This window comes from Mus pahari, chromosome 10, assembly GCF_900095145.1.
Source record: "Mus pahari chromosome 10, PAHARI_EIJ_v1.1, whole genome shotgun sequence".
NCBI lineage: Eukaryota > Metazoa > Chordata > Mammalia > Rodentia > Muridae > Mus > Mus pahari.
This window is the reverse complement of record NC_034599.1, coordinates 58,249,692-58,274,428: the sequence shown is the minus strand read 5'-3', so window position 1 is coordinate 58,274,428 and position 24,737 is coordinate 58,249,692. Positions and strand designations below refer to the sequence as shown.

Sequence of the window (24,737 nt, the reverse complement as noted above, 5' to 3'; positions counted from 1 at the left end):
CCTTCCTTCCTTCCTTCCTTCCTTCCTTCCTTCCTTCCTTCCTTCTCTCTCTCTCTCTCTCTCTCTCTCTCTCTCTCTCTCTCTCTCTTTCTCTCTCCATGTATATGTGCATGTGTGCATGTACTTATGTGCTCCCATCCCCCACTCAGGCACATGTGGGTGGCGTCAGAGGACAGCATTTCCATGTCAGTTCTCTCCTTCCACACTGGGTCTCAGGGATCCCACTCAGGCCATCAGGCTCGCCCCCACAGGCCTGACTGTGCACTGCCTACCCTGCTCCACCAGCTTCCCAGGCCAGCATCCATAATAGTAATACGCATTGTACTGCCACCGATGGTGTGCTCTGAGCCAGCCAGTGTACTAGATTTTTTTTCCATAGATTCTTGCTGGGGCTTAATAATTTTTGCAGTGACTCTGCAAAGTAGGAGAATTAGACCTTTGAGGAAACTAGAACTCAAAGATGTGAAATGATTGCTCACGGTGATTGCTAGGAAGTGGCAGAGCCCAGAATCAAAAACAACACATACAGTCTTTGTAAGAACGTGGAAGTCTCTGAAGGGTAAACAGAAAAAAAGTTCATTCTTTGAGGTTTCGTTCTTTGATGCCGTGTTCTTGTGTGTTCTCCAGCAAGGACAGCAATGCTGTGTCTGGCTGTGTGCAGACTGGCTTTGCTTGCCTGTTATGTCAGGCTTCTCTCCCTCTCTCTCTTCCTCCCTCTTTCTGCCCTTCCTCCTTTCCCTACCCCCTCTTTCTGCCAACTGCTAGCTAGGACCGTAGGTATTTGCCCTAACATCCAACTATGGACCAGCTCTAGGTAAAATAGCAAGAGCAACAACAACAAAATATACACAGAGAGACAAAAATAATGACAGCCATTGGTTGTTTATGGCTGGCTTATCCTAACCCTAGGCTAGCTTTTCTCATGACTGTTTTTGAGTAGTTTGATTGTCTGACCCCAAAATCTGAACCACTAAGTGGAACCAATATGCAAGAAATAGTGAAGATTTGGTTTGTAGGCCAATTTGCTGGGAAGTCTGAAGCATTTTGGTGGTTTGTGGATGAGTAACCCTCAAATAAATAAAACTTTATGAAAGGACCATTTAACACTGCAGCATGTATCCAACCCTGACTCCTCACATTGGAAAGATGGTGTGATAATTATAGAGCAGCGAGAGGCAGTGCAGAGCTCAAGGCTGCAGCTTTTCATAGATGTAGGAGGAGTTAGGGATTGGGAGCTGGGAGATGTTGCTGACTGACTAACAGGTTGCCTGGGCCAGCTCTTGCAGGGCTTGTTTCTTAGCACTGTTCTCAGAGTGGGTAGACCAGAAGCCTCCAGTTGCCATTGCCTCCCTCACTGGGCCAGTCATGTCCTTTGTTCACGTGCTAGCACTAGCTCTGGAGCAAAAACCACTGTCCCCTGTGGCTATATTCAAATAAGAATTGTGAAAGGTCATGAATTACAGCTAAGTGGACACTGTTCTGAGCTTTAGGATTATCTGTGCTATTGCCTGGACCTTGTTTGTATGATGGAGATGTTTGTATGATGGAGATGTTTGTATGATGGAGATGTTTGTATGATGGAGATGTTTGTATGATGGAGATGTTNTGTTTGTATGATGGAGATGTTTGTATGATGGAGATGTTTGTATGATGGAGATGTTTGTATGATGGAGATGTTTGTATGATGGAGATGTTGGGCCCCAATTCAAGTTGCCACACATATGGGAGGGAAGAGTTTACAGTTGCTGTGTTCTCTCTGGTTTTGTGTTCTGGCCTGGTGTATCCAAGGGAGTTAGGGCTGCATGGGATAGGAGAGAGGGCCCTCTGGACCACAGTCAGCACAGGGGCTGGTGGTCCTAAGCCCCTTTCTTCCTCATTACCCTTGTGGGTTCTTCTCCCACAAATGAGCAGTATTTAGTTAATTTACTTTAAAGTTTCTCATCGTGTGTGTGTGTGTGTGTGTGTGTGTGTGTGTGTGTGTGTGTGTGTGTAGGTCAGAGGATAACTTGAAGGATTCAGTTTCAAAGTGTGGGTTCCAGGGATCAAATTCAGGTCCTTAGGCTTGATGGCAAGTGCTGCCATCCACTGAGCCACCCAGCCAGCTTGCTAACCCAGAAGTACTTATTAATACCTACTGGCGTTTTGTTTGTTTGTTTGGCTGGTTTTTAAGTAGCTTAGAAACAAAGCAAAAGCTCTCATTTGCTTGTTTACTGTTAGTAATTTTGTGAGTTCCTTACACGCTGTGCTGCCGCTGCCTGCCCCACCCTCACTGGCATACATTAGACTTCTTGCGGGCATTAGTGTGCTCGTGTCAACTTTGGCCTTCAGCTGTTGCTTAAATTATTTAACATACTAGATGGACATGTAAGTTTTTACCAGCTTTTTTATTTATATATTTTATGTATTTTGTCCACATATACATCTGCACACCAGATGATGGCATCAAGTTCCATTATAGGCAGTTACAAGTCACCATAGAGTGCTGAGAATTGAATTTAGGACCCATGGGAGACCAGCCAGTGCTCTTAACTGCTGAGATATCTCTCCAGCCACCAGCACTTTTTTTTAAGATAGGGTTTTTCTGTCCTAGAACTTACTTTGTAGATCAGGCTGGCCTTGAACCCATAAAGATCTGCCTGCCTTTGCCTCCCAATTGCTGGGATTAAAGGTATACACCATCACTGCCCAGTGACACCCCCCCCCCCCAGCTTTTTTTAAAACCAGAAAAAAATCGGAAGTCAACAGTAGTGACTCAGATTGTTTCACATTGAGGAAGATGGTGTATAATTTGGGTTTCTAGGCATTTGAAATCACTGTGGTAAAGAGAACCTGCTCCTCTGAACATTAGTGGCCATCCATGAGCTTTCAGATGGACCTCGTCCACAGCCTGTCAGAAAGCCCTTTCTCTTCACCCTCCCCAGCACTCTACGGTGAGCACATTTCTCTCCTGTCAGTGCGGTGGGTGCAAAACTACTGCCTTTCTCTTTATACATTTTGGAAGAGCGGTGGTTTCTTTTTGTCTGCATTTACTGCCTGGACTATTTCCTGTCACCTTTGCCCACATGTCTCTTAGGCTGCCTCCTTTCTACTTGATTTCAGAGCTTTCCAAAGTAAGAGCATTGGTTCATAGAGCAAGCATTGGTCCATTGTACTTACAAGGGTTTTTGTCCAGTTTGTTGTTCTTTTCAGCTTGTTTGTTTTGTTCTCTCTCTCTCTCTCTCTCTCTCTCCCTCTCATATACAGAAGGTTAAAGTTTTATGTGGGCAGACTTACCATATTTCCCTTTATTTCTGATTTTGTCATGCTTAAAAAGATCTTCCCCATTCAAGTGTGCAGAAAAACATTTACTCGAATTGCTTTTTCTTTCTGTTTTAATAGGATTGTGCACATGCATGCTATTTATTTAATATGCTTATTTGTGGATAACATCAGTTTTGTTTTGTTTTTTAAATAAAAAGCATGAGTTTTCCAAGATTAGAAGCTGGGTGTGGTGGCACACGCCTTTAATCCCAGCACTTGGGAGGCAGAGACAGGCGTATTTCTGAGTTCGAGGCCAGCCTGGTCTACAAAGTGAGTTCCAGGACAGCCAGGGCTATACAGAGAAACCCTGTTTCGAAAAACAAACAAACAAACAAAAACCCAAAAAACAAAAAAAAAAAACCCCAAACCAACCAACAAACAAAATCTAAGATTAGAAGGAGTTGACTTTACGCTTACCATCTTTAGCATGTGTTGGTGGAGACCGCCGGATGGGGTCCAGTTTTATTTTTCTCATGAATAGATAGTTGATTTCATGCCAATTATTGAATACCTTGTCTTTTCTCAGATGTGAGACTAAATTCCGTAACAATAAAAAAGCCTGCATGCTGCATGTATAGGCCTAAGGATGCTGTGGGAGCTTGGCACTTACGAAGGCCCAGAGATCCCTGCTGAGCCTCTCAGTTCCATTAGCAGATTAATGAGCGCTCCAACACACCAGGTGATAAACATCAGCCGTGCCCACAGATGCGCTTCCTGTGCGTGCCTATTACGTGCACACTGTTCCCTGTATTTTTCTTGAGACTAGTAACTATTAGCCTGATGTTGTGGGACAGGAAAGTCTCATGGGCAACTTGAAGGATGAGCCGGAAGGCCATCTAGACAAATGCTGCCTCATGCTCAGAACGCCATGCGTTTCCGCATTTCCATACTACCTCCATATATTTAGGCCTGAAGCCACCCCGCATCTTCATCCTTGTCAAACTGTGTATCACAATTTGACTTAGAAAACATGGTTAGAAGATAAATGTGTCTTTCCTCAGCCCCAACTATTTAATTTTTGAAAAAGTTTATTTTTGTAATATGCATTTTGAGTATAGTGGCCGTGGAGACCAGGAGAGGACAGCAAACCCCTGGGAGCTTAGGTTATAGGCCGTCGTCCGTCCTCAGCCCATCGTGAGTCTGGGACAGAACTTAGATCCTCTGGGAGGTAGCCAGTGTTCTTAACTGCCAAGCCATCTCTACCCTTCTAACTCAGAAGGTTCCGTATCCACTTCTTATTGATTGAGTATTCCCAGTTGTTTTAAGAGTTTGGGGAAGTTTATTTTGTGATCTAGATGGGAATCTTTTTTTTTTACAGTTTGCCTATATGTGTATATGTACATCACATTTATGCCCATGGAGATCAGAAGAGGGCATCAGATGCCCTGGAACCAGAGTTCCAGATGGTTGTGAGCCTCTGCATGGGTGCTAGGAACTGAACCTGGGTCCTCTGCCTGAGCAGTGAGGTCTCTAAACTGCTGAGCCATCTCTTCAGCCTCCTTACCTAGGACCCTTTATTTTATTTTTATTTCGAGCTCTTGATTTTTTTCGTCATGCTTTAATGAGATTACTACCAGGAACCTCTCTGTGCAGCCTTCATGCCACATGTCTATAGAGCCTTATTCCTATGGACTCCCAATACTATGAGTATTCTATGAAATACCCATAGTGTATATAAAGGTGTCCAATAATATGCAGGTCCCTCTATTACATAAAGCATTTACTTTACAAAAAAAAATTGTATATTTAAGTCTTCAGTTGTAAAAAAAAAAAAAAAAAAAAAAAAAGAACAAAATCTCCTTCTGCCTAGTCATTATACCCCTTCTGTATAGTAAACTATCAATAATACAATTTCCTGCTACTCTGTAATTATTGATCACTTAGAACATGAGCTCTTTGTTTAAATATCATTGTTATTGTCTGAATTTAATAAAGTATCTAACTTTAAGGACTCTGCCACAAATGCTCCCTGGAGAGAAGTCAAAATGCACACATTGATGCCAGGCATGTCACAGTTCACAGTCTTGGGAAGGTAGATAAAGTTACCAGCTAAGATGGGACACATATGGACATCTAGGCTGGCCTTACGTACAGAGGAAGACAAAAACCAAACAAACAGGAAACCTCTCTCAGGCGCCTTCTTTCTGTCTTCCCGGACAGCCTGTCTCCCTGTCTGAATGTCTGTCCAGCTCCCTGTCTGAATGTCTGTCCAGCTCCCTGTCTGAATGTCNCTGAATGTCTGTCCAGCTCCCTGTCTGAATGTCTGTCCAGCTCCCTGTCTGAATGTCCAGCTCCCTGTCTGAATGTCTGTCCAGCTCCCTGTCTGCATGTCCAGCTCCCTGTCTGAATGTCTGTCCAGCTCCCTGTCTGCATGTCCAGCTCTCTGTCTGAATGTCTGTCCAGCTCCCTGTCTGAATGTCTGTCCAGCTCCCTGGCCTTGTTACCTAGGAGTCGCTAAGTAAACAGATCATGTCCTTATCTTAAGTTGGGCATACTATGAGCTCTCATAGGCAGACTCCAATTATGGAAGTTGTCAGCTTTCAGAGTGTAGGAAACAGCCGTAGCTGAGTGTTGGAACCGTGCCTGAATGAGATGCTTGGTGTCTGAGCGGCCAACGATATTGGGAAGAAAAGAAGTTTTGATTTCTTAAATTATTATATATAGAAAGGCTATATATATATTATATTATATTATATTATATTATATTATATTATACTATATTATATTATTTATAAGCAGACTAGATAGATAATAATTCATGATAAATGTACAGTGAGTCTGAAAAATATTGAACACATAAAAGTTAATTGTGTAAGTTTGAGGAGCAAACTCACTGAACCTGTCTTCACTTAGAGCCAACCTGTGCTCTGTCCTTGAAAGCTCAGCTTGGATAGGTGGAGTGGTGCACACTGCGTCTCAGCAATTCAGCGGGCTGTGGTCAGAAGGTTGCTTGAGCCATGAGTTGATCTCACTTGGGCTGTACAGTGACACTCTAGTTTTTAAGGTGGGGGACAATGACAAAACTCAGAGTATCTGTAGCTTGTTAGGCCACCATCACCCTCAACTACAGTAGGACAGCAGCTGCCTAGGTCCCTGTCCCAGCCTTCCTCTTGTGCATGCAGCCAGGGTGATCCTCCTGGAAGATGAGATCTTAAAATCAGAAAGCCCCTGTGGCTTCCATCTTCCTCACGAGTGAGTGAGGGGCAGCTCCTTCAAATGCTGCAGCCATGCTCCATGCTGACCCCTCCTTGTCACCACTTCTCGGGCTCCTTCTTTCCCTCTTTACATTCTTTTCTTCCGATTTCTCTCCTATAGTCTTCTTTTGGGTCAGTTGTTCTTTCTTCCCACAATCTCTTTCCCAAGTATGATCTTGTGTACTCGTGTGTGTGTGTGTGTGTGTGTGTGTGTGTGTGTGTATCATATGTTATGGGCTCTGCTTGGTTTTTGCTTTCACCTTCCCTGTGCCCAGGTAGCACACCTGCACATAGTAGGCACTTTGTTTTGCAAGAAGAAGGAAACAAAGAAGCAGGAAAGCATTGGGATACTGGCGGTGGGGGTGGGGGGGTGGGGGTGGGGGTAGGGTGGGGGGCGGGCAAGGAGGCAAGCTCATGAATGTAAAGGTATGTCCATAGGCACTATGGCCTAGATCAGTAGACTCCACCCCTGAGAACCGCTCTGAACTTGACATCTTTTCTGGTAATTTCCTGCTGATGTCTTTCTAACCTTTACAACCATGTTTCCATTTCTTTCCTGCTGTTACTGTAGTTCTATTTGACTCCCACCTGGCACAGAAGGAGTGTGACAAATGACACACAATATATTGCCTTTACTTTCTGTCACTCTTTGTAAAAGTCCTCTTGAGCCCCTGTTGCTGCAGTAGGTGCTGCGGATTCCCCAGTTTCTGCTGTTCACACACTGGGCCGTTCTGATCACCCCTACCCAAGGTGCTGCTTCTCTCTGGGGCCTTTATATGCATCCTCTAGGTTTCCCTTTCAGATTGCATGTGGCTTCAGATAAAAATCATGAACAACATATGGCCTGTTATGATTCTCTTTCTCAAACTCTGCCATTTTGTATATTTGTGACACACTGCAGATTTTGTAAAGATTGCTTCATAATATTTGTTTGCCATCTGCTGTACTCTATTTGGTATCTTGCTAGGATTTTTGCCTCCATTTTAAGTGACATTAACAAAATCCAGCCAGTGCATAGACATTCCTGTTCTCTCCTTGCCTCCCTAATGTGCTGGAAAATCATATTACTATGCTCCAGGCAACTGGAGGAGTCTGGGACTGTCATTGTGAACCAGTGTGTCAGATCTCTGAGCACCCCCTCCCCCGGTTATATCCAGTAATGTTATTTTGGTCAGATGGCAGAGAACCTCGTGTATCAGGTTATTTTTCTACTTTCCACCCGCCTCTGTGCTACCTCCTTCTGGAGCTCTGTTCCAGCCCTTTATGCCTTTAGAAGTCTTGGTTCCCTTTTAGTAAGCTCTTATGGTTTATTACTCTTATGAATCATTAATTATGATTTAGTGAGTGTAGTTTTTAAACTGTCGATACAGTTTGAAAGGCAGATAGGCAGGATGTTTGCCAGAGCTATTTGAACAGGTCTAACTTTTGGGTTAGAAGTGGTCCAGGTCACTGTCTACTAAGCTGCTGATAGTGTGTCTGCTTTCCTGCTTTCCCTTGCTTCCCAGGCTTGCCACTTAACTGGTTTTAGAAAGAGGTGCGTCCTCTCTTTAAGCACTGAGGTGAGTGGTTAGTGGCTGAGCCTGCCAACTTAGGGTTAGGGACAGGTTCAATTTCACTCTTTGGCCAGCATCACCTGAATTCTCATGAGTCTGCTTATTTTTATGTGGTTATTTTTCTAACCCAGCTTCCCTTTTGACAAGAACAGGGAGTCTTCGTTGAAGCAGCTAAGCACAGAAATTAGAGGGTAAAGCAGTCCCATGAGAAACCAAGACTGCCATCACATAGGGTCTCCTGTTAGGCTATAAGAGCTATTAGTCACCATGTCACATAAGCTTGATTCTTATCACCAGGCTTAATTGGAATGGTCCTTTCAGTTGGTCTGAGATCTCCCTCTTGGAGTTGGAGCTCATTCTGTGGATGGTGTCAGCATCTCTCCCAACCCTTCTTGTCGGCTTAAGGACCTTGTCTTGGTCCTGTCTATTTTCATGGGGTGCTCAGTGAGGAACTGCTCCACTAGCTGACTTCCCTAGGAAAAATCTCAAGCTTACCTAGAAAGCAGAATTCCAGAACTTGTTTAAAGTAGTCTTAGGCACCTAAGGCTGGGTTTGAGAGCTCAGAGATCCCTACACCATTACATCTCCTGCCCCACCATCCACTTCTCTCCATCAATTCTTCCTTATCTTCATTTACAGAGATAATTATATGAATGGTGTTTATAGAATTTATACTTTCTTATCAGAAGCCATAAAAGCTCTTCTACTTATTATTAAACTCTGAGCACTCTTTTGTTCTATTCAAGAATACCTTCCTGAAGCCACATGTATGTGCATGTGTTGAAATCTGAATATGAGCTGTCCCTTTGTACTCATCCTCTGCACAGTTAGTTCTGGTGTAGAAATGAGATTTGCCCAAAGCTCCTTCATTTTGGACAAAATTTGACCGCAGTTGATTGATTATATGTGTATTCATGCATGCGTGTGCAGATGCACATGTATTTGTATGAGTGTAACTGTGGAGGCCATAGGTTGACTTCAGATGTCTTTTGTTTTTTTCTCTATATTCTTTAAGACTCCTTCTCTTAGTATATCTGGAGCTTGGCTAGACTGACTGGCCAGCAAGGGCCAGGAACATCCCCTCCCTCACCCCTACATCTTCACCTCCCCAACAAAGTGATTCTATTTGCTTGATCTTCATTTTTTCTTTACCTACTGATTCATCTTCCCAGCACTCTTTGACTTGACTTTAAAGCAGAAGTGCCTTTGTCTGTGGTAGTATATACTACCTTTTTTTTTTTTCTTGTCTACTGAATTCCAAAGACTTCCAACTTAGCCTTGAATATGTTAGCTTCTAAGATCTGTATGGAAAGACTTTTCTTTTGTTTCTGATAGCATGGTGTTTCTGTCTAGTTTGTCTTTAGAAGTCGCCCGGATGCGCTAGGATTTAGGAATGTGCCCGGTTGCACACCAGTGTGGCGCTCCCGCTCCCGACTCTTGGCTGTAGTTTTCGGTAGGGCTTCCTGACAGCTCCCAGCTGTGTGGGCAGAGACTTGCAGATGCTGACTCCCTCCCTCCGTGGCCCCGGGGAACTCTGCTGCATGGGGCTTAGGAAAGAAGGCACTTTGAGAGCTGTTGGCTTCAGCTTCCCAGGGAAGTGCTACTTTCCCTGCTTCTGTCAGGTTGTTGCTGTCTACTGAGAACAAAAAGGAGCCAGGAGTATTCTGCTTAGTAATAGACTAATGGGGAAAAGCAGACTCATTCCCATGGCCCCCATGGCTTTGTTACCAAACAGGAGGATATCTTCAGGATGTCTTCAGTTGGACAGGAGGGCATGCCTGTTGGTATGCAGTGGAAGATTATACGCATTGAACCAAATCTCTCTGTTCTTTCAGAGCTGTGCAAACATATCATATCTCTTATGATGAGATGTCCAACTTGCCTGGTTTGGAATAGGTACTTCTAGTCAAGGCAGAAACTATATGCTGCGAACAGAAATATAATGCTAGCAAGAATTCAGATTCTGAGCATCCTGCCCAGGGCCCTTTTAGATTGTTACCTGACCAGGCTGTGGACACCACACAAGTATTTTAGGCATTTTTTCATTGAACTATGTAAATAGAGCTTCCACATCAGCTGTCAAAGGCTCCTGCTGGTATTAACATTTTGTTATTACATTTCATTCATTCATTCATTCATTCATTCATTCATTCATTCATTCAGTTTGTGTGCTTGTCTGCCTATGGGCCTGCATATGCTACAGCATATGTGAGGAGGCTGGAGGACAGCTACTGGGCGTTGACCTTCTCCACAGTGTGGGTTCTAGGGATTGAACTCAGGTCATCAGGCTTAGAAGCAAGCACCTTTATCCACTGAGCCATCCTGGTTACCAATGTGTCCTACTCTTGACAGATGTTTTTCTTTAGAGGGATGAAGTATCAAGATAGTTAGAAATAACCAGAAGTCATTCTGGGTCCAGCCTAGGAAAAGATGTGGGTGGTGATTTGGTCAACAGTTCTATTTTAGGTTAAAATTGAGATCTGATCTCAAGAGGTCTATCTTTAGGTTCTTAAAAGCAGCTTTTAAAACAAAGAGAATTACTGAAATGAGCACATTACTTCTAAGTGTGGCCTCTTTGCTACTTACTCAAATGTGCACATTCTGGTTATGGGTTCTGCAGTCTTAATAGCCTCAAGTCTTAAAACTGTTACATTGTTCCAGAATAACGTGCATCACCATCTGAGGCTTACAGGTCAGAGGAGGCAAACAAAAGTCTTCAGAGGGCGCTTTGCAAGTTAGGGCAAAAGATGGGAGCCCACCATGTCTTCTGTAAGGCAGCAGTGATCCTGGTGTCCACACTGCAGGCTGCAGTGTGGTTCTTAAGGTGGTATTGCACATGAAGCACAAGTTAGAGCACCATCTGGGCTGCGGTGGTTAGTAAGTGAGAGACATTTCCTCCTGCTCCGGTGATGTGTTAGGTTGTCTGGGAGAGAGGAGGAATAGAGAACAGGGAACCCGGTGCCACCTGAGACGGAAATATCTGACAGTAGAACAGGGCCTCTCTTCTCTCAAAAGCTGACGTGTCAGACTCCAGTTAAATGCACTTGACTTACATATATGTCTAGAATGATAGGGAAATATTTTGATTTTTCACCTTTCTTATAAAAGAAAATTTTAGTTCTTTCTTTAGCAAGGGTTTCAACTCCTTTTTCAGCCTAGGCAAGCACTGCAATCATGTGTACCCAACCCTCATATACACAGTAGAAAGTAACCATGTGCACACACCCCTCACATACACAGTGGGAAGTAACCGTGTGCATACACCCCTCACATACACAGTGGAAAGTAAAGTAAATCTTCAAAAAAAAAAAAAAAAAAAAAAAAAAAGAGAATTCGAGTCTTACTGCTTTCATCATATTCATTTTTAAACAGATGAAGATGAAGATGGTGATAGGATTACAGTAAGAAGCGATGAAGAGATGAAGGCAATGCTGTCCTACGTAAGTGTGCTGCATATGAGGGCTGTTTCCAGAAACTGTGTGTGTGTGTGTGTGTGTGTGTTTGCGCGCGCGCGCATGCGCCTATGCTTGTGCATGTGCGTGTAGTTCAGGTGGCATCTTGCAGGAGTTGTTTCTCCCCTGCCACCATGTGAGTTGTGGGGATGCAGCTCAGGCGTCAGGCCTGGTGGTAAGTGCTCCTAGCCGGTGAGCCATCTCATCAGCTAGCAAACAAGGACTATTTTTAAAGACTGTTAATGTAATTGAGGATGCTGTTTCTTGGGCACAGTGGAGATAGGAAGGGAATCACAGTTGCCACAGCGTTTTTCTGTGTAACAGATAAGGTTTTCAAAGACTTCCTTATGTGAAAGTTAAGAGCATTATTTTCAAAAGACACTTACTGATCATATCATGAACATTAAAAATAATGCATCTTAATGACTTTTGCATTAGGTATGGTGCAGACTAAATGGACTATCAATTTCCTGTATTTTTTATGCAGTACTTAAAGTAACGGCTCATTAAAAATGAACCCCTGGGCTCTAAAAAATTTTTCAAAATCTACTTTTGACTGGAGATGTCTTTCACCCTTCCAGACTACAGCTATAACATAGCTGCAGGCTTGTGGATGCAGGATTTAAAGATGCACTCCTGGTTGTTTTATGCACTTCTTGCACCTTGAAATGAACTCATCCACAGTGACCTGAGTGTGTGTGTTGGGAGCTTTCTTTGGTATCTCAATGTTCACTGAAATTTTGAATTAACAATTTGTCCTGAGACTAAAATAGGTGACAGAAATGGTACATTTCTAATGCTTCAGTACCAATTGAGAAAACTTCATAAACAACCAGAGACATATAGCTTCCCTGAGCCTCAGTTTGAGCTTTCCTCCCAAGTTTTATTTTACCTGATTTAATAACCTGATTGGAAAACCTTTTCTGTGTTCTGGTGGCAAGCACCTCACTAGTGGGGAGCTACAGCTCTGCTTTGGGTCCCTGGCCTAAGGCAGATGATTTAACCTTCAGTACCACAGTTGCCTCATCTGTCAGTGTGTGGTGGGTAATAGCACACGTCCTTCCTATTGCTCAGGGTCGTGTAATGATCAAATGGATGATAGATGTGAAACGCTGTCACATGCAAAGTATTGTTACAGTGGGCATGACGGACAAGGCCAGACATCTGCTTTTCTTGGAGACTCTAATTGTAGCCAACAGTTAGGATGTATGTTTTGGAGAGCCCTTAACTTCAACCAGGATATTGTTTCATCATAATGAAAACTGTAAACTGTCTGTGTGGGTTTCCGCCAATAGTTTTAATTTAGGGTAGGAGGAAAGAGAACAAGAGGGATGGCATGATTAACAGAGCATTGCATTCCTACCAGCCCAGAGTAGGAAAAGTCAATTTCCCATTGACTTCCCATTAACTTATGTGGGAGTCTTTGTGTACTGAGAATTTAGAGCTGAGATCGTCGGTACGTGCAAGGCAGAGCGGGATTGTCTTTGCCAAGGCGGCATTGCTATTGATGGACTGGCTAACTCTCCCGAGAGCGTGGCTCCTTTGTTTTTAGAGAACGCATGCACACAGACACAGGCGGGTTCTGGTTTTCTAACCTAGGTCTTCGGCAATAGCGTATTTCATAGGTGATCAGCAGACCCACATATAAGCAGAGTGGACTTCTCAGAAGACCTTACAAACTGTGCCTGGTGAAAGAGAGTTCTGAGTGTGACCCTCGTGACACTGCTCACCTTCCCATTTCTGAGTGTCAGATGTGTAAACTCAGAGCTTGAAAGACCTTTTTTTTTTTTTTTAAATTGATTTTTACTTATTTGTGTGTCTGTGTAGGGTGGCAAGTGTGTATGTACATATTGTGTGTGTGAGTGCAGGTGTGAGTGCACATGGAGGTCAGAGGATGACCCTGGGTGTCAGTCTTTACTGTCTGCCTGTTTGAGTCAAGGTCTCTTTGATGTCAGCCACTGCATGTGCCAGGCTAGCTGGCCTTTGGGCTTCTGAGCAGTCTGCTGCCTCTGACCTCCATCCTCCATGCTTGCGGAGCTCTGGGATCATGAACGCAGCAACCACACCTAGCTTCACATGGATTCTGGGGAAGCCCTGATCCTTTCACGGCAGCAGCTTCCCCATTGGGCCGTCTCCCCGGCCCTTAAACAGTGACTCATTCTATGGTAGATACGAACCCGAGATTTAACCCGAATGCTCATACTTCCTAAGCATGTGCCCCATCGCTGAGCCACCCTTTGTCCCCTCATCTCTGTTTGGTAAATGGTTGAGACATGCCCAAGGCCTTAAAGCTATATTGAAAGTTCAGAACTGGAGGCTGTGAAGACAGATGGCTCAGTAGGGAAGCTACTGCTCCTGCCAAGGACCTGAATTTAGTTCTCATCACTACTTTGGGTGGCTCACAATTGCCTATAACTATAGTCCCAGGATATTTGACCCCTCCTTCTGGTCTGTGGGTACCCACATGCATAAACCCCCACACAGACATGCACATAACTGAAAGTAAATTTTAAAGGAAAGAAAATACAGATTTTAAGTTTGGCCTTTAATCCCACTATTTTCCTGGTTGCCACTGGAAACTCCTTCTGGGAGCTGTGGAAAGGGCATTGTAGAATTCGAATGATTTGTTTATGCAATATCTTACTTGTACTGTCTGCACCATACATTCCTAATAAATTATTCTTGTTTGTTTGTTTTGGTTTTTTTGAGACAGGCTTTCTCTCTGTAGCCTTGGCTGACCTGGGTCTTGCTCTGTAGACCAAGCTGGCCTTGAACTCAGAGATCTGCCTGCCTCTGCCTTTTGAGTCGTGGGATGAAAGCTGTGAGCCACCACTGCCCCCAGCTTTATGCATGTTTTTTAATTGTAGTACTTAATCAATTTTAGTCGTAGAAACATGTTAGTTATGACCTTGTTGTCATACAATATAGCCTTGTAAGACATGTCCTTAAACATAGTCCCTGAGATTTTTTGAGAGGTACTTTGTTTGTTTGGTTGGTTTTGTTTTTGTTTTTTGAGACAGGGTTTCTCTGCATAACCCTTGCTGTCCTGGAACTCACTTTGTAGACCAGGCTGGCCTCGAACTCAGAAATCCGCCTGTCTCTGCCTCCTAAGTGCTGGGATTAAAGGCGTGCACCACCACTGCCCGGCATCTGTCTCCATTCTTATGGCTGGAAATTCCTCTGAGGGCCAGCTTTGTCATAGAGAGCTATGTAGACCAAACTCCGCAATCACTTTCATCACTAGTCTTCAGGAGCCCCAGCCGGATACTAGGATTTTGCATTGGTATTTATTTATTGATATTTTAAATATCTTTTTAAATTTTCTTTTCCTTTCTTTTCTTTTTAAAAATACAAACCAATTGCAGTTGGTTTCCACTCCCTCCCTCCACTTCTCCCAGTCTGTCCCTTCCCTCCCAGATCCACTGTTCCTCCATTTCCCTTCTGAAAACGAACAAGCGTCCCAGGGAGAGCAGCTAAGCACAGCATAGGAAGTTACAGTAAGATAGTACAAACCCTCACATCAAGGCTGGGTGAGGCAATGCAATAGGAGGAAAGCATCTCCAAAGCAGATGAAAAGTCAGAGACAGCCCCTGCTCCCATGTTAGGAGTGCCAAAGAAGACACCAAGCTAGCAACCATAACGTCTCTGCAGAAGACCCAGGTCAGACTCATGCAGGCTCCATGACTGATTGCTACCTCGGCCTGTGAGACCCTAGGAGCTCTGCTTGGTTGACTCTGTGATCTGTGTTCTCCTGGTGTTCTTGACACCTCTGGCTCCTACAGTTCTTCTCCCTCTTTCTCCTGATTTCCCTGAGCTCCAAGGGGAGGGGCTCGATGGAGATTTTTAGCATTAAGTAATACATAAAAAAATTGGAGCAGTCTTGTATTAGAAAACACACCTGAAAGCTCTAGAAGAAAAAGAAGTATGGGTACTGTGGTGGTTTGAATATGCTTGGCTCAGGGAGTGGCACTGTTTGGAGGTGTGGTCTTGTTGGAGTAGGTGTGGCCTTGGAGGAAGTGTGTCACTGTGGGGTGGACTTTGTAGCTCTTATAAGAGTGTCGTTATAGGAGTTGCCTTGGTTGTGGTATCCCTTCACAGCAGTAAAACCCTAACTAAGACACACACCCAAGATGAGAGAGAATATGGCAGGAAATAATCAAACTTGGGGCTGAAATCAATAAAATAAAAACAAAGCGAACAAGAATAAGTGAAACAAAGAGTTGGTTCTTTGAGAAAATCAACAGGATAGACAACCCATTATTCAAACTAAAAGAGGGAAGGAGAATAGCCAATTAACAAAGTCAGAAACAACAAGAAGGGCAACATAAGTGCCCAGGAAATCCAAAGAATCGGGGTACCATGCTTTAAAACCTTTACTTTACAAAATCGGAAACGCTAAAAGAAATGGATAATTTTCTCAGTATTTTTAAAATTCAAATTGATGTGCTGGGTGTGGTAGCTCATGCCTTTAATCCTAGCACTGGGGGGGGGGGGCGCGGGCAGATGTCTGTGAGTTTGATGCCAGCCTGGTCTATATAGTGAGTTCTAGGCCAGCACGAGCTACACAGTGAGACCTGTTCTCAAAAATAAACAAATAATTAAAAAATAAATTCAACTTGGCTCCAAAAAGGATTTGTCCCAGAGTGCGGCGGCAGCATAGGAATGTCCTGCCCTGCTAGAGGACTGCTGCATTTTTATGGTAAGAATGAGGTACAGCAGCTTCGGCTTTCGTAGGAAACTGAGTAAAATCATGGCCCCTTTGAGCCATCTGAAGGAGCAGAAGTGGAGATGCTTCGCCTCTGTCCTTTAATCATTTTCTTCTACTGATGACAAAATGAAGAGAGCCAAAATGCGACATCGGTGTCAAAGCTTCCTGAATCATCCCCCTCCCCCTAATTGGATGCAAGTATTTTCTGGCTTTGGTCCAACACAAATCTAAGTTTTTACCAGTAATTTAAATAGATTTTTGTATTAGACCTGAAAATGTTGGCTTTTTAATTGAAAAACTTATCAATTATTTAAATCACTAGCAGCTTGAGGCTGTTAATTTTATGAGTGCTATAATAATGGCATACAGTGGTTTTGATACATGTGAGGTGGAGCCTATCATGAGGCAGTGAGGGTGCATCCTGGCAGCTGGCTGTGTGTTGCTAACTAGCCAGCAACAAACCGATTGCAGCCATCGCACATCAGGACCATTTCTTATAAGTTATTTAGAAGTTGTATTCTTTTCTCCATTCAATATATTTTTAAGAGATAATGAGAAGAAAACAAAGCTATAATAAATTGTCTTTTAAGAAAATGTAAAGTAATTTGGTCTCCAAGGAGATATTTAATGTATTGAGAGACTTCAGCAGCCAAGTATTATTACAGCAGCGTGGTGATAGCTCTCTGCATTTTGTTATGAGTTTGTGTTAATCAACAATCTGTTTTTATAGCGTAGTTTCTTGTAAGTTATTCTACTAGAATATTCCACTTCTGGGATCATGGCTTCTCCTCTGACACTATTGTATCTTTTTAATTCCTCCATAAAGTATTTTTTTAATTAGAATTTGAAATGCTTTATTAGAAAAGCATACATCCTACATATTCTGAAAACTAAATACCTGATCATTGAGAATTATTTAAAGGCCCCTGTTAAATATTCCCTTAATGTAGTTTAAATTTTGTTGTTTTTCTTATTTTCCATTCTTATTTTTTAGAAAGATTAAAAATAGGTGGGTGTTGTTCTCCTGTAGTCTGTTGTATTGCAGCGTGGCAGTGCCATGGAGGGTCTTTGGTGAATGGCTTATAATGCTAACCTCTTCCTTTGGGTGGCCTTTCACTGAGACACAGCAGCCCACTGTACCACTGTGACTGATTGATACTTATTTCTGCTTAGTCCTGTGTCTAGCAAAGGACGTCCGTGCATCAGATTCCCGAACTCCTCCTAGGCTTGTGTGAGTGGAGCAGAGCACTGGCAAGAATAAGTCTTTGTTTTATCCATTCTCTCTCTTTGATTCCCCACATTGCCAGAAGTGTACAGGACGAGCTTTGTTGTAGTGCTTCCCATTATAGCAGAGACCTTTGTTTCCATGGAGTCTAAGTATTCCCTTAGGTATACTTGACCACTGTGTACCTTGTTAGACAGCGGGTACCGTCAGGGAGAGCACTCTTTGACCTTTGGAACACCATGTAAATTGGGCTATAATTATCTTTACCCTGGTCTTCGTAACTTGGAGACTGCCTCTAAAATCGTGTTAACTTGAGTAGAGCAGGAGGGCACCTCAGAGGTCTTGTGTGCCTTCCTTTTACAGGTAAACACATGAGCCTTTGTCCTCGGCTTCAGAAATGTGTTAGGGGCACAGATCTGGACCAAGGGGACCTGGGCAGAGACTCCCTTGGCCCGCCATCTGTTTCAAGTATGTTTTGTGTACTGGTAGCTTGTAAGTTTTACTGAGAAAATTTTGTACATACTACTTTCTTTTTTCTTGATTATTTTTAACTACATTGTTTATGCAGATTATGGTCTTCTGAAAATTGAAAATTCTTGACCAACTTTTACCACAAAATATGCTGTCCATTTGGGTATCTTACGTTTAACAAGTCTTACAAAGTAGTTTTGTTCTCTCTCTCTCTCTCTTTTTTCGAGACAGGGTTTCTCGAACATATAGCCCTGGCTGACCTGGAACTCACCCTGTAGACCAGGCTGGCCTCAAACTCAGAAGTCCACCGCCTGCCTCTACCTCCCAAGTGCTGGGATTAAAGGCTTGCGCCACCACCGCCCGGCGTAGTTTTGTTTTCTCATCCTATTCAAGATACACACACACACACACACACACACACACACACACACACATTGATGAGAAAATAAGGAGAATAAAACTTATTTTCAGAGCTAGATCATCTTACTTTTTCTTTCTGGAAAGACATTTGGGGGTCTCTTGAAATAGAGATGAAAATGTTGTACCCTCTTGTTTTTGCCTACCTTGTGAAGTAGCTCGGGCATGCCTGGCATCAAAAGGGGATTTGTATGCAGCTTGGGAAGAAAGGGAAACACAGGTAGGCTCAGCCTCCAAAGCTCTGGAACTCCACTATAGCTTGTGTCCCCAGCATTTTGACATTGGTATGGCCTGTTCATACTTGCTCTCTGTGGAGAATGCGAGTAGCGAGTAGCGTATTTATACAGGAATGTCCCACTTGACCTGCTGTCTCCATGGCCGGGTAGTCTTGTTCTGTCGAGGTGGACGGCCTAAGTAGCAGTTTAGACCCACCTCTTCAGAGAGGAAAGCAGAACTTCGAGGTGGCAAGTGAAAGGTTAGTGTGGACACTGACCACACTCATCCCAACGAGACTCAGGCTTCTGCTCAGAACACCTGAACGTATTGGACCCATTGCTTTGCTAATGGAAATTTCTACTACCAGGGCACACTGCTTTAGCTAAGTTGAATCTCACCTGCTGTTGGCTTCCCACACTTCTATTAAGACCACCTGGAACTCCCTAAAGTCCTTTATAATTTTGCTAGCCAAAACAAATTTTATCATTACTATACGTGGTCAACTTGCTGTTATGTTCCAAAACATTACTAGGTGCGTGTGTGCATTAGCCTGGAAGCGGACTTAGAGTTGTTCTCTGTTGGTCTTTTCACTGAAAACCTGTGGTTTTCTTTCTTCTCAGACCATGACCACCTGTGGGCTCTTGTCATAGAGCCAGTTAGGAAGGAAGACTCTCCTTGACGCAGTTGCTAGGGAACCTGGCATTCTTTTACCAAAGGTTCACACCAGGCTACATAACACCTATCATTTCAGGAACTCCAAGGATTCCCTAAAAGTCTTTGTCTGTTGGAAGGCATGTGAAGAAGAGATTGAGGAAATCGCCCTGTTGTAAATACTGAAGAAGGCCATGAGGAAGTTAGGAACAAGGGTCAGGGAGACCGCTTACCATGCCTGATGGCTCCCCATTTCCTTCCTGTAAGCAACTGCTCGGTGTTTGCATAGGTGTTATGTGTAGGCACCATCCAGTAGTTGATGAAGGGTATGGAAATCCGAGGGTTTCATTCTTTTACCAGAGGTTCANACCAGGCTACATTCTTAGCACATACCATCTCAGGAACTCCAAGGATTCCGTAAAGCCCACAGAGATCCCAAGTGACTAAACCTGCTGTGAAAGAATAAAATAGTTGAGGCGTGGCTTCTGCCCTCGATGAGCTTCTGGAAGAACACACCACACAGTCTTGTGCACATCTCTTACTCAGTGTGTTATTATAACGCTATAGGGATGAGGACAAGGGAGGGCTGCTGACACCTCCGGGAGGCAGAGCTAACTTGGCTCTGTAGTGGGCCGAGCAGTTGAGCAGTCTTATTCAGAGCTTCCTGTGTCACCTGCTGTCAGAAACATTGTTTTTCTGGGTTCAGTTGCTTAATGGTAAGAGGTTCATAGTGCTGTGTCTTCCCCCCCCCAATACTTTATAGGTTTCCCACGTACCTTATTATTATTATTATTATTATTATATTATTTTAATTTTAATAGTGACTTTATGGTGAGTGAGGCAGGTAATCGCCCTATCTTTACAATAGACTATTTGGGCGCAAGCCTTTGTGCCTTTCCTTAGGTCACAACTAGTAGACCTGGCTGCAGCCAAAGCTTACTTGTTCTGTGATTCACTCACTCATTCACCTACTCAGGTAGATTCCAAGAGCCAGGATATGCTGGGCGATACCACACTGACCAAGTAGCATGCAGGAGGTGTGCATGGTGACGAGCAATCCAGGCCCTCCCCTCCTCTTAACACACATGTACTTACCTTCCATGCTGCTGGGCAGCAGCAGAGAGAAACCCAGATTAGGACACTAAAGCCAACCCTTACCAGGCAGAATGACAAGTGATAAATGCTGGGGCACAGGGTGCCTGTGAGCATGGAAAAGCACTGAATCCATCTTTGAGGACAGTGGAGGCTTCCAGAAGAATTCGGTGTCCTGGTGGAGTGGACAGAGCCCATGGGACTGGGAAGGTGTTCTGGGCAGAGGAGTGGTGCATTTAAATCTTCAGAGGCAGAAGACTGCCTGTAATTCAGCCTGTAGGGATAACAGAAGAAGGAGGGTGTGTGGGAGAAGAGTTCTAACACAGAGACATGGTGTGGGCTGTTTCAGACCAAAGACAGAGGTGGCTGCAGGTATAAGAGGTCAGGAGATCCGGGAGAGGTCAGATGTGAACCCAGGTGGGCAGTATGGGAAGGGAGGTGGCCAGGGCCAGTCCAAGCAATCTGTTAGAGCACGGCATGGCTTGGTAAACCCAGGAGGCAGAAAACCAGACTGGAGTCTGAGGGAGGGTAGAGAGGCAGGAAATGTAGTTTTGGATTGTAGCATGGGAGGAAGCTCTGGTCAACCACCTAGACATGCTCCAAATCTAAGAGAGACATCTAGGCTGAAGATAAAACTTTGTGACTTGGCAGGCTCCAGTTAGTCTCCATGACTCCTCTGGTGATGGAGACCTGGGAAGTAGGGGCAGGGGTACACAGTGAGAGGGAGGGTGAATAGGGAGCCACAGGGACCTTACCTCCATTAAGGGCGTATTCGCAGGAACTAGAATGAGGCTAGCTGGGGGTGGGGGGTGCTGGGTAGGGTGATGTCTGAGCAGAGGTCCCCAGAGGCCTTCAGTGCAGAGGGCTTTGTGCCCTTTCCTCAGCCAGGGAAGATGGCTGAGCTCACACACTGCAGGAGCAATGAATGCAGAAGCCAGGGCTCTCTGCTAGCTCAGCAGTCTGCTTGGTGATTCTGTCTGTTTAGTTAAAGGTCTGGGGGATAGGCTATCCACCTACTTTTTAATTCTTAAATAGTAAGCACGTGTTTCATGTTTTAAGCATTGTACTAGAATAAAAACTTTTTTTTGTTGTTCACTAATAACTTATGTTTATTGGTAAGCCATTTGTCTCACCTATTAAACAATTGATTAGGGTAGATGTATGGGAAATTAGAAAAATGTATGAGGTATTCAGTATTGAGCCCAACATGTACAGGCATTTGGGGGGGTGAGGGTTGTTGCCCCCCTTCATAGAGAATCTAAGGCTTGTAATATTAAAGTGTGTTGTTTTGAACTCAGGTTGTTGGTTTTCTTTTTTAATATCATAGATTTCCATTAAAATTTGAGTTATTGATTGAATTATGCTGTTATAATTAGAACTGGGTTCATAACAAATAGTGACACTGCTTGATAAACTCGCAAACAAAGGCAGCAATTGTACTTGTTGTCCTTTGCTGAATCTGGTCTTCCTTTGGAGATTAATTATATTTTTGGATAACTACACTAAACTCTGCCACATTCTTATTAAAACTGTTAAAGGGCTTTAAAGAACATCTCAGAGAGACTCTGAAACCGATCCAAGCCTGGTGCTAGAGATTCCATTAGCTAGCGTAAAACTGATTAATCTTTTACCCGGTTCGCATATTGATTATTGCTGCAATTACTGCTTGTAATGGATTATGGGAGGGACAGCTGAAGCAAACGCACTTTCTAACGGCTGCCTGTGGGTTCGTCTGGGCACCTATTCTGTAGTTTCTGTATGTAATCTGCATTTTACATGCTAGAGTGCACCTAAGGTAGGAAGTGCCAGGCTAAGTGTTGCTGATTGCTGAGCCTTGGGAGGTGATGGACTGTGTGGGTTTGAGCGTATGAAGTCCTTCGCTTGTGCTGCTGCTGCTGTTTAGCCTGGGATTTCACAGTAACCTGGGTGATAATGGTGAACATTCTCACTCTCCTTTGGAAGCCATGATGCCTGAGGAGGTTGGGTGACTTTCTGAAGGCTGTGAAGTGTAGTGACTGGTAGAATCAGAGTCCAGTCCCATTTTAGTCAGTACATACTTCACCGACACCTACTGTGTGTAGATTATATGTTGAAGTAAAAATAGCCAACACATGGTAGATGACCACATTGAGACTTTTCTGTTCAACTCATGTTAGCTGTCTTGGTGTCTGAGGTATAGGCTTCTCTGTTAGGACTTGTTTTTTTTTTTTCTTTTGTTTTGGTCAAGCCAGAGTCTTGTCTCTACCATCACTGATGATTTTATTACTGTTTAGAACAAAATGGGAGAGAATAAAGGAAGAGGATGCTGCAAAGACAGAGGGCCAGACTTAATTAAAACCAGTGATTTAGTTGTGGTCTTTGCTATTTCTCTGTGAGGTTTATAGCACTCCTCTGGCTGAACTCCATCTTCCATCCCAGCAGAGTGAGATACAGCAAGGCAAGGCAGCATTGCCCCACTGGTGCCATGGGTCAGGAGACAGCCAGTGTGAGGTTCCCAGGGATGGGCCTCCAGCCCTCAAGCACCTTGCTCATTCACCTGGGCAGCCGCAGACCTAACAGCCTGGCAGCCTTGTAGCCTGGTGAGAGTGCTCTGTGCCAATATCCTGCAAGTGCCCCAGGTTTTCCCCTTGCCTGTAGGGAGTGCTGCATAGGCAGCAGCGGCCCCCAAGCTCACAGTGGGGTCACAGCATGGGCTTGGTTGCTACCCAGGTCTGTGTGTTTGTCCATCTCCAGCCTAATATGTCAGCAGGGGAAAGGCACTTGGGTTTGAGAGAGCTGTAAGAAAGTAAAAGTAAAGCCTAATTAACTGTTTGAGAGAAAAGTCTTAATCAGCACACTGTGTATCACTGCAGCGGGACTCCGCTAATCATAGTAAGGAGAGCTGGGTATACATTGCCTAAATTTTTCACAGTGGTTACAAACATATATGCAGTTTTCCAGTTGATTCGGCACAGTGCTAAGATGAAAGTGAAAGCCTTTTTTATTTATTTTGGGAGGTAAATAAATAAAGCCGGAAAACAGGTCAATTTCATGCATGCAAGGTTTTATAGTAGAGAAAAGGCACTGCACCTGTTCTGACCCTCACACTCGAGGTTATTTGTTCTCAGACCTGACCCCAAGCACCCGTTTCAGACAATTCTATAATTAGTTTGTTAGATAAAACATAAGGATATTTTTTTTCCTGATTTCTAGGACCATAGCAAAGTAGAAATCTACTGTACATAGCAGTTAATTAAAGAAAAGCAGTAACTATGGGCACGGCCATGATGCTGTCTTGTATCAGTATAAAAAGGCAGGGATTTCTTTGACAGCCACTGATTGGAAAGTTGCTTGCAGCCTTCCAGAAGCAAGGGTACATGCTGTGGATCAATAACCGGCAAATTTCCCATTAAAAAGAATACCTGAGCAATGTTCCAAATAGCCACTGGCATCTTAATTTTCCGCGGAAACCTCAAGTACTTGTGTGCCTGCTGAGGACAAGTCATTTTCGGACAATTTTTCCAGACTACTTGTTAACAGTTATTGCTGTCCCGAAAGGTTGACAGCCGACATGATTGATATTTCACTTACCTGTCGTCACCATGTGAGTAATGGCAAGCGCACTGCATTTCTTGGCTTTTCAGGAACAGCCTCTGTGGCCTTAGTGTATTCCAGAATGATTTGCACATGTTTACACTGTGCGTATTTAAGTTTTTAGGTCCTTAGAAAGAGAGGATTGCTTGCCTTCCTTTCCAGTTTGAAAGCCATTGCAGGACAGCTGTGTGCATCCTGGTCATCAGCCAGCTGTCCCTCCTGCCCCTGCCCCCACGGTCACCTTCACCTTCCTTGTTTGCAGTGCAGAACAGAAAGCCTTGGCTTTCTCAGCTTCTGATCTTCACAGTGATGCAGAATATTCAGACCTTTGCATATTTTGGAGGAAGAAGATTGATTCTAAAATAACCTTAATGTATATAACACCAATAGGAAGATTCAAGTTTTTAAAATTTATTTTTATTTTATGTTCATTGCTATTTTTCAGGTCCCCTGGAAGTAGAATTACAGATGGTTGTTAGCTGCCATGGGGGTGCTGGGAATTGAACAGAGTCATCTTGGAAAAGCAGTCAGTGCTCTTAATCACAAAGTCAGTTCTCCAGCTCCAAGATAGAAGGGTTTTTTAGAATGTTAGTAAAAATCAAATTTCAGGAATTTCCTGAAAATGTCATAGTTAAGTGGTATGTGCATGTTTAAATATAAAAACAGCAAAAATGAGAAAGGGAGAGAGAGAGTCCTGCTTTTGATAAGTCCTTAAAGCACAAAGTCAGGGCGGGAGAGATGGCTCAGCAGTTAAGAGCACTGGCTGCCTTTCCAGGGAATTTCCAGCACTCACAACCATCTGTAATTCCAGATCTTTTTCTGGTCTCTGTAGGTAGGTACCAGGCATACTAGTGGTAGATATATGCAGACATACACATAAAAAAA

The 24,737-nt window shown here is 43.7% G+C and overlaps 1 protein-coding gene across 2 annotated transcripts in view; it reads left to right on the top strand.

Moving 5' to 3' along the window:
- Nucleotides 1-24,737, top strand: part of Map2k5 (mitogen-activated protein kinase kinase 5) — a 217,329-nt gene that overhangs the window by 8,518 nt on the left and 184,074 nt on the right. For both annotated transcript variants that reach the window (XM_029542971.1, XM_021206485.2), the window contains exon 3: nucleotides 11,420-11,487. In XM_029542971.1, coding sequence (XP_029398831.1) covers nucleotides 11,420-11,487 — 68 coding nt within the window. The remainder of the gene's footprint in view (nucleotides 1-11,419; nucleotides 11,488-24,737) is intronic.